The sequence below is a fragment of the Sylvia atricapilla genome, chromosome 1 (assembly GCF_009819655.1).
Source record: "Sylvia atricapilla isolate bSylAtr1 chromosome 1, bSylAtr1.pri, whole genome shotgun sequence".
NCBI classification, from domain to species: domain Eukaryota; kingdom Metazoa; phylum Chordata; class Aves; order Passeriformes; family Sylviidae; genus Sylvia; species Sylvia atricapilla.
This window is the reverse complement of record NC_089140.1, coordinates 32,178,287-32,188,495: the sequence shown is the minus strand read 5'-3', so window position 1 is coordinate 32,188,495 and position 10,209 is coordinate 32,178,287. Positions and strand designations below refer to the sequence as shown.

The 10,209-nt window shown below is 43.5% G+C and overlaps 1 protein-coding gene across 1 annotated transcript; it reads right to left on the bottom strand.

Moving 5' to 3' along the window:
• Window positions 1–403: 403 nt before the first annotated feature.
• MALSU1 (mitochondrial assembly of ribosomal large subunit 1) lies at window positions 404–6,542 on the bottom strand. Its single transcript, XM_066318716.1, has 4 exons — window positions 6,371–6,542; window positions 4,654–4,832; window positions 2,401–2,482; window positions 404–1,204 (listed from the first exon to the last, which is right to left on the bottom strand). Exons 1-4 carry the CDS (start codon window positions 6,540–6,542, stop codon window positions 1,026–1,028), a joined length of 612 nt encoding a protein of 203 aa, XP_066174813.1. The 3' UTR covers window positions 404–1,025.
• Between the last annotated feature and the right edge of the window lie 3,667 nt (window positions 6,543–10,209).

The following is a 10,209-nucleotide window of genomic DNA, read 5'->3' as shown; positions in this document are numbered from 1 at the left end:
ACCTCAGCATCTCCTGTTTCTATTTTCTGATACATTGCAAAGCAAACTTCTCCAGGAGGGAGATCCTCCAGCGATGAAATCTCTGTCCTCTAGTGCAGAAAAGCATCTTGTCTTACACACACAATTGGTTACCACCTTGAAGTTCTTTAACTGGTTATCAGATTATGCATCAGTCACACTAAGAACACACTGAACAGTTCATTAGCAGCAAGTAATACTCAGTGACCAAGGGCTTCCTATAGAACTTTTTTCCCACTTCAAAGAGTTGAATGTTTTAACTGCCATAATGTGTTGTCTCAGTGTCCCTTTTCAGAAAGTAGGTGAGAGAAAAACTAGGAGAGGAGTAAACTGCACATGCAGAATGAGCTGAATCCTTTCACATGAAAACAAGTAATTGAAGTACTTCAGTTTGGAGCTTTTTTATTATTAAAACCAGGTTTGCATTGGCTGGAAAACTGATTTACTGTTCTGATAACTCAAAGCACATTTATTTGTCAATGTTGCTCTTGGCTTTTATGTTCTCAGTAACACCACTCCATCTTCTGTCCCCCCTGCAGACCACGACTTGCTTTATTGTGACCAGAAGCAAATGGTTCAACACAAGAAGCGTCATCTCAACTGTACTATTTCACAGTTTTTCCTTGCAGCGCTCCAGTCTGTTTTGCACTGCCACTACAGGGTGTCTTTCAAAGATATTAGAAAAACAATTACTCTAGAGGCTGAGCATGAGTTCCAGCTTAAGCAGCTGTCTTTGCCCTGCTCTTCTTACTGCAAACTCCACTAAGACAATGGCTCCCCTATTTCAGATAGGATTCCTTCTTTGACATTTCATGGTTGGACTCTTATCTTTAGGATTTTTTCCAACCTTAATGATTTTATGATTATGTTCACTTTAGCTTGTTCAGAACTCTACCAAGGCACATCCAATAAAACCACTGGTTTGTACTGATCAACTGTACCAACTACTCAGTTCTCAAGACTGTATGACTCAGGCACACTCATTCTCCTTTCATGCAGTAGCTGCTTTAAGTTCTTGTCTCAAGATGATCACTGCTGTTAGGAGTCATACCAAATATAAAGTCTTTTGGTAGAGACTGTGGAATCATCTGTGCTAACTGGTCATCATAGGGACCGAGAGTCCACAGCTTCTCCAGTTCATAAACTTCTCGTGTCTCTGGCAGCATGAAATGCACCACTATGTTACCTGCACAGAACAGAAATTCACAGTGAATTATGGGAACAGTAAAGCACTACCACACCTTCAGCTGAGCAGAGAGTTCAAGCCTTCCACCCCCTTTCTGGCTAGATACAAGTCAGCTGGATAAAAGTCCCTTCCTAAGCTGCTGCTTCCAGCTCTCAAGCAGTGTTAGGAATTGGTCAGTCCTTCCAAAAACTCCAAGACTATAGTAACAAGATATGAAACACAATACTTTAAAATAAAACACTATCATGAGACTTCAAACCAAAGAAATTATGACTTCTATGGGACAGAAGAAATACAAAAGGAATTTTACTTGAAAGAGTCCCCCAAGATGACAGATGGATTTTCAGCTTTCTTGTACTGTCAACATTCTCCTAAAGCCAAGTAATTTTTTCCCTAGGTGTGTTTCTCACACTTCTCAAGTGCTTTTTACAATGAAATAGGTTCAAACTTTGATGCATTAAGTTCTTCTGGTTTCATTAATTCTGTGCAAACAACAGCAGAGAATGTTAATTCCAGTGTTTGTCTAATGCACTATTCTGTAGTCATGCCCTTAAATTCCAGTTGATTTTTGCTTATTACCATCAATAATTATTAGAGTTAAGTTACCAAGGCTTAACATCAATGGCTGCAGTGCTCCTCACTCATCCATAAGTGAAGTTTTCATCTTTTAGGTCAAAACACCAAGCCAGGGGGGTGAGATTCTAAAAGCAGCAGTGAAGGAGAACTGCTTTTTAAATGCAGTCTTTTATATTTGTGTAGAGTTTCACACTAGTAGAACAAAGAACTCAATTTCTTAGGATTAAGGTTTTACCCCATGTGATGGTATGATCTGGACAGTGAAAGAGTCTGTTCAATAGTTCTCTAGTAAGGCAGTGTAAAATGAGGCCCCATTTACCCAAACATGGATTACAGAAACCTGACGAAACTGACTGAAGTAGCTTTTTTTCTCCATTATTGTTACCTTCGATTAATTAGGACCTGTTTTAGCCACTGAAGAGTAGTTACTGTTTTTTTCTCAGTGTCCAAGATATTTAATGGAAAATCATTTGTTATCTCAATGAGTTCAAGCAACAATTGGAATTCCCCAACAGCAGAGTACTGTGAACTTTCCACTGCAACCAGGGTTCATGGTGAGATGCTTCTGTCAAAAAAGAGCTCACGCAGAATTTGTTTTTCTCAGATTCACAAATACTTACCAAAATCAATGCACAGCCAGTCATCTGTCTCTTTTCCTTCAATCTGAGTACTAGGACTACCTTCTTCTTTGAGATGCTTGTACTGAGAAAAAAAAAAGGAATAGCAGAAAACTAAGAAAACTGAGTCTTTCGCATTTATTTAAAAAGCACTCAAACTTAACAGAGAAGCTTGACTTTGCTGAGTTGTTTTAAAGCTTAAATAGGTTAGATTACTTCATGCTGGTCCTGGGGTCTGCACAAAAGGAACAAGGCTAATATACACTTGCAGTTCTGGAAAATACGTACAGATTTCTCCAATCTGAAATCCTAATGCTCTGGATTCCCATACCATTGTCCAATAATTTTGCAGGTATTATCAAGATGAATACTAAATACAACTGCTTACAGTAGTCTTTCAATTACTGGATCCCTACAGCTGCCACCATCACCAGATTTTATTTCACTGGAGGTTTACACTGGCAGGTTGAGGATGCAGAAATGGAGATGCTGAACTTATTCTCTGCTCAGATGGAAGGGAGTGGGGCAAAAACAAGTTTCATGCCCTGCCATGAGGAAGGCATTCAAACCAACCTCCTGCCTCTTGAGGGCACATGCCCCACACTTGCTGCAAGCTGGGGGAAGCAGAACCAGCACACAGACTTGCACCTGGGAGAGGGGAGGGAGCAGCTCAAAGCAGGACTGCACAAGGTCAGCCAGGGAAAGTGGGTACTTCCACACGCAGCACATGGTGGCTTTTGTAGATGGCAGCTTGAGCGGCCCAGTTCTCCCCAGCCAATACATGAAGAACCCAAGCACCCACTAGAGCTGGAGAAATCTGACAGCTCAAGGCTGAAACATGGTCACTTTCAGATCTGGTCATTACCTACTTGTTCCTCTACAAGGAGTATAGATGGAAATGGCTCTAACAGTCCATTCTGCCATGGAAGACAGAACACAAAACAGCACGTACCAGCATGGCTGGCTGGCAAATAAGTCCCACTTCACTGGAAATACAATTGTCACAAGATGCAGCTGTTCCTGGCTGTTCCACACAATGTTAGCTGCTGGGTAATGATGCTAGTTTGCAAACCAGCATGGAAAACTTTCAAAACATTACCTCAGAACCAGTTCTACCTTCCTTTCTTTAAGATGGCTTGTGAGGTATCATCAAAAGACTCCAACAGTCTGCTCAAAATGCTAAAAAGCCCTGTGTGAACTGCCATCAGCTATCATTAGGTTGCAAAGGCTGATCCCTGCTACCAGTTTCCAAGCCTGGTCTTTAGAGGCTGTGTAAGGTGAACAGATTACAATATAGCCAAGTGTTAGCTTCCTCCTCCAACATGAAACCAGATGGGGATGTGGGCCTTTGCCATTCACAAATGGAATGGCAGAACAAGGTCTTATGCTACACCTGAGCACCTCTTTGTCTTACTGTGAGTAAATCAAAAGAGTTTGGGATTGGTACTAAAGCTTGCCAACTGCCAAGAGCGAAAGGAAAAACAGGGTCAGGAAGGGAAAGAAAGTGGGTGGTGAGAAGGCAAACTCCAGGCTGAGTACAGACAGCTGACTGAGATGGACACTGCTCACATTACTCACCCTGTTCTTTTTAACAGTTGCATGGCTCTTCTCAGGCAAGTTACTCTCTCCCTCAGTTTGGCCCTCATCTCTAAGCTCTACCTGTAATTTCATTCTGACCTCCATTTCTGTACTGAAAAGTTCTCTTTCTTCCAAAGCCAAACAGCAGAGGGTTTCTGTGCTGCTTCTCCTCTCCTGCAGTACATGCACAGCAGGGTGACAATTAACTACCACTTTGCTTAAAGCTCATGAGGGGATCCTGTGCCTCCTAAGAGGCCAACTTTTTTCCCAGCCTTACAATATATCTGAGAAAGTGGAAATTTTAAGGATCAGGGTTTGAGAATAGTCAGATAAAGCTATTTTGAATGACTGGGAATAGCAATGGTGCTCACTGGACAAAAATAAAGGTAGACACAAGTCATCATCACCATATCACACCACTCATGCTCTAGTCACCCAACAGTGATGTCCTCAGTGTTCTACGTACAGAGACGTCTGTTTCTAAAATACAATACTTGTATTTTGTGTAGTACTGCTACAGGAAAAAAACCCACAGATGTATTCAGGACTAAATGACATGATGTCATTGGTTTTATCTTACCTGGTACACTCCTACACATGCAATCCTGGGGAAATTCCTTTCACAACATTTAACACCATTCCCAAAACTCAGAGAGAGAGCAGCAAGAACTGTCTTACCATTTTCAGCATGTAATTTGCCATTGCATGAAGATGCCGTGTTGAAAATCCGCTCACAATTATAAAATAATCACAGTATTTTATTTCTGGAGATAGCTGGATGACACAGATGTCTTTAGCATTTTCTTGCCTCAGCAGTGCTACAACCAAGTCAATGTTGAACTTTGGAAGAACAGTATCTGGAGTCAACGAAAAAATAGTACAGTGACAAATTTTCTCTTTAATTTCAAAAATAAACCACTTAAAGTCATAAAATACAATTAACTGAATTACAGCCTAAGCTAGTCACTCACTGTGCAGTTTGGTTTGATACTGGCAATGGAACATGAACTGCAGATTTTTCAAAATCATTTTTACAGCCACCAAAGCTGAGAACTAAGCAATCTTCCAGTTAACAACACCATCATTAGATGTAACAGTTACCTAAATGAAATTTTGGCTTTTGCTAACTTACTTATTTCTTCTTGTTGCCATTTAAAAGTCAGTAATATCATCACACTTATCACTGTAGAAGACTTAAACCTAAGTACTCCAACATACACTATTAAAACAACAGACAAAATCGAAAATGTTTCAGAACAACGGTTTTCAACAACCTGTGATAATACATTGTGACGAAACTGTTCTAGAATCTTAAGGAGAAGTAACCAGTATTTTGAAAATGGAGCTGACATGACGTAGAGTGAAGGCATTTTTTTATCTGCAGGCTGAGTAATGTCACTTTTTTTCTTTTTCCCTAGCCTGATCTGGTGCAGAGCATTATGATATTGTAGACAAAACTTTCGTCCTTCAAGAGTTTAAGGAAGCCAGCTTACGAAACAGTAAATCAGTGAAGCTATGTTCTGTTCACACCATGAAATCAGTTTATTCCTAATTTGTCCTAATTAGGTAGATGCAACTTGTATGCAGACTTCAGGCATAATTTGAATCTGTCAGCGATGCAAGTCTGCCATTATAACATTAATGTTAGTGCAGACTGAGCACCAGCACAAAGCCAAGCTTTACATTTCCCAATATAAAGAAAAAGCCAAACAAGGGAACAATAGCTACAATTATATGCATGAATGGGAATATGAAATTGGATCAGATCTCTGTAAATGTAAAGCTTTCTGCTCAGGGCACTCTTTCAACATTTTGCTGTGGTCACGCATCTCGAAAATTAGCGGCGGCCACAGCTCCTCCAGGCACAGCGGTTACAGAAGCCAAATATTTGCCTGGTAGCCACATGAGAAGCCTCCGGAGCCTGCTGGGAGCACGGATGGCCTAAACACCACCAGGTTGATCGTCACGGTCAGGCACAGGCTAGAGAAGCTTTGCTGAACAGCGAGAGCCACAAACCAGCCCCGTGCACACAAGGCTCGCAGGGGGAATGAGCCCTCGTGCTTCCCAGGCTGTTGCCTAAGGGCCGACTGCGAGCGCACGGCCCGGCGACCCCTGGGGCTCGGAGCGGCTCCCTCACACGGGTGCGGCACGGGCTCCTCAGCACCGCCCCGACTCCTCACTTTCCAGCACGGCTCGGAGGCAGTGCCGGCCCAGCGCTGGTGCCGTGACCGGGGCCCGGGGGCTCGGCCGATCCCACGGCGCTGGGGGCAGTGCGGACGCTCCGCAGCTGCAGGCGCGATTCCACGCGTACCACGCCGCCCTTCTTCGCGGGCGCCTCACTCCGCTCAAGGTCCCGCTGCGCACCCCGGCTGCGCGGCCCTGGGCTGGGCCCTACCTGCCGGCTGGCGCCGCTCCGCCGCCCCCAGCGCCCCGGCTCCGCCTCCCGCCGTCGAGCAGCCCCGAGCCGGCGGGGCCCGGGGTAGCGGCGGCTCTGCCCGCGGGACGCCCCCGACCGCGGCCCCGATCGGCCGCAAGAGCCGCCGCGTCCCCGCCAGCGCCCGCCACATGCCGGCCCGCGCCCCGCCCCGCCCCACCCGGCACGCCGCTCCGCCATTGGCCAGCGACGGGGCCGCCCCCTCGTCTCATTGGTGCAGCTGGCTGCCGGTCGGACTGTGGCACCAATGAGACGCTGCTCGGGGGTGGTGGCACTGCCGGGCCGGCCCTTAACCGCCCCTGGGCCGGCCTCGGGCTCCTCGTGTGCGAGCGGCCCCTCGGGCTCGCTGCAATCGCGGTGCTCTACAAAGGCTTGGGGTGGAAAGGACCGTAAGATCATCCGGTTCCCATCTGCCTGCCGTAGGCAAGGACGCCTTCCACTAGACGGTGGCTCAGAGTCCTATCCAACCTGGCGTCGAACATTTCCCATGAGGCATCCACAACTTCTCTGAGCAATCTGTTTCAGTGCCTCATCATCCTCACAATAAAGAAATTTCCCTTAATGTCTAAACCTGCTGTCCTTCAATTTGAAGCCGTTTCCCCTTGTTCTGTTGCTCCTCAACCTTGTGGTGTCCCTTGTCTTCACATCCAGCCGCAACTGATCTCTTGGGTTTTCAGCTGCATTGCCTGTGCGGGGCTGAGCCGGAAAACACGCAGATTAACTCGGGGTACATCCTGAGGGTGGCTCTTCGGTACCATGGCTTGGTAACGTGGGCCACAGGACAGCTGAAGAGCATCAGGTTTTAAAGATGGTTTGACATGTCTGGATTTGAGAGGAAAGATCAGCCCTGCTCTGTAAACACCACTGTGTTGTGCTGGGTTGTTGGGCAGCTGGAAAGGGGCAGATACAGCACATGTGCCCTGCTGTATAAGCTGAAACCATCTATCCCGGCTCAAGCCTTTTGCTCCCTTTTATAGGCTACAGTTTTGCCTAAAGAACTGCACCTGCTTTGAAACTAACATGTTTTTCTTGGGGAAAGTGTTTTCTGTTTGTATAATTCCTGCATGATGTTAATGAGCACAGGTTAGTAGTCTTGCTGTTCTTGGTTTGCTATGGGGAAAGTTGTCAAGGGTTGAGAAATTATGACTTCTAAGCATTTGTGTTTAATGTGAGTGAAACGTATTTCCCCTCACATTCTTCCCCTGGAAATCCTGGCATTTACAGGGACACTAAAATAAAGAGAATTGCCATTCAGAATGTTTTTCCCACTCTCACCAAGTATGATCATCAAACAATGATGTTAAGGTTTAAAAGACCTTCTTAGTCATGGATGGTGCCAGACTGTTTCCAGTGGTGTCCAGCAACAGGCTGAGCAGCAGTGGCCAAACTAAAACCAAAAAGTTTCATCTAAACATGAGGAAGAACTTCATTACATTGAGAGTGGCAGAGCAGTGGAATAAGTTGCACATGGAGTCTCCCCCTTTGGAGACATTCCAAGCCCACCTGGACACACTTCTGTGTAATTTGCTGTAGGTTACCCTGCCTTGCCTGGGGATCTGGACTAGATGATCTCCAGAGGTCCCTTCCAACCTAACAAATCTAGTCTTATGGAATTCTGTGTGAATTATAAAGACCCCTAGTGATAAAAGCTTTATCGTTAAAGAAAATTTGACTGTGCTGCATGAGGCTGGAGGTGATTGTTTGTACTAATAAACCACAGATGGCTCTTGCAAAGTTTTGTTTCATTCCTCTAAAATTCCCTCAGGCACTGGTGTTTTTTAGCCTTGGTTTTAGCTTAAAAAACTTCTGGTGAGAAAAGAATGCCACACGTGATGAGCCTTAATTGTGTTCTATAAAAGATATTCAAGAAAAAAGGGGGAGTAACATGACAAATGGTTTAAAGTAACAGCTCAATTTTTATAGTAATTCTTAACAAATTTGCTACCCAACTGATGTTTCTGTTTCTCTTGAAGACATGGTTGAAAAGATGTTCTTTCTATGAAGACAATGTACATTTATGTTTGATGTCATTCTTGATGTTATTTCTCCAAAGGGAATGCCTGAAACCTGTCTTGTAACATTTGCTGACATTCACAAATCTGTTGTTTGTCAGCTGTTCTTGCCTTTGAAGGACATGAAGTTCAATTGTATCCTGATCTAGTCTGAAGTTCTGTCATCTGGGTGTTAAGAAAGTCTCCTTGTTTCTCAGGTTTGTGGTGTCATTGCTCTGAGTACACTTGAAGGGAGACTGCAAAATCAGCTCGATAAGCCATAGCAGAGGCGGGTGTCAACTGAGGGTAAGGCAAATCCTGTGTTTTATGGAGGTAGACACTCTTTTGACCGATAATTGGGTAGCTCATCAAGTTACTTATCTCACAGTTTCTTGTTCTGAGACAAAGCAGTGAACTTTTTAAAATCATTACATGGTTTATTCATCAGTGCAGCAGTTAAATTCCATTGTATAAAAGTAAAGATGTATGAAATAGAAGTTACAGCTGAAAAGGCAAAATTGTAATATAAAAATGTAGTATTCTGACATGACACTTAAAGGGAGATAGTGCAAGACATTCCTAATACTTAGGTTAAAGTAGAAAAAAATTCATAACGTATGCCTGAAAGCTGTTTTCTATGCAAAAGCTTAAGACGTCTCTGAGCATCCAAGATTCAGCATTTTGCAGAAGCAAGATGTTTTCTGCATGGAGCCCAGGTGGTAGCCTGCATCTTCACTGATCCCAAGGTGTGACAGATTTTATGTTTTCATGCATCATTACAGGTCATCTTAAGCTTTCCACTAAACCCCTGTCCTGCCTCAAGCTAGAGCAACAAATACAAATTACAGTCCTGACTGACTGATAACAGAGGACATAACACTTAGACAGTAATTTTTGCAAAAACTTTGTTTCCTGTTTAAGTCAGAAAATAATTTGAGATGCTAGTTCTTAGACAATAGGATGTTATGTATAAGGAAGATGGAACAATGGCCAACACACTGCTTTTAATAATATAACTAAAATAGCCACAAAAGAATTAAAATAATAGGAGAACCTTGAAACAGAAGAAGAAAAGAGGCTGTTGAATTTTAGAGCTAAAGAACTCATCTCACAGGTATTTGAATCTGCTTTTTAAAAATATTCTTAAGTCATTGAGTCTGTGCACACTGGGAAGGAGCAGTGAACACTAGATTCAGATTACAAATTATAAGCATTTGGAAGATCTGATAAAATAGTAGGAAAGTGTGTTTATATATTGCCACAGGAACTGAAAACAGTATGTATCAGAGATGTTTCACGACATGGTAAATAAGCTAATTATATTGAAATACAGATCTTCAAAGAATTCCATGTTTAGAAATGGATTGTGTAAGGTCATTTTCCCACCCTCCATTTTGGCCGTGGCCTTTACTAATAACAGCAGGAGTTTTATGAAACATGAACTATAAAGAATTTTTGGTCTGTTTGCTCATCTCCGTGAACCTTTTTAGCAACCTCTTCCCTTTCTACAAATAAGATGCTCTCCTTTTCTCATCATCCAGTGAGCCAGCCTTCAGCAGTTTGTGCTGGTCTCACACTGTGAAATGCCATGATGCTGCGTGATGAGCATGTGAGGCTACAAGGCCAGATCACTTGTGGAAGGCCTCAGAATGAGTTCTTTTAACAGAATTGCAGCTAGAGTGAACTAGTGAAGGCACATTGATTTTGCATAAGTTTACATTTTCTAAGGTGCATCATGTAAAAGCAGAAACTGGAGCGGAGTGTTTTATTTATCTTGGGGTTTTCATTTATTTCATTTAGTGGTCAGAG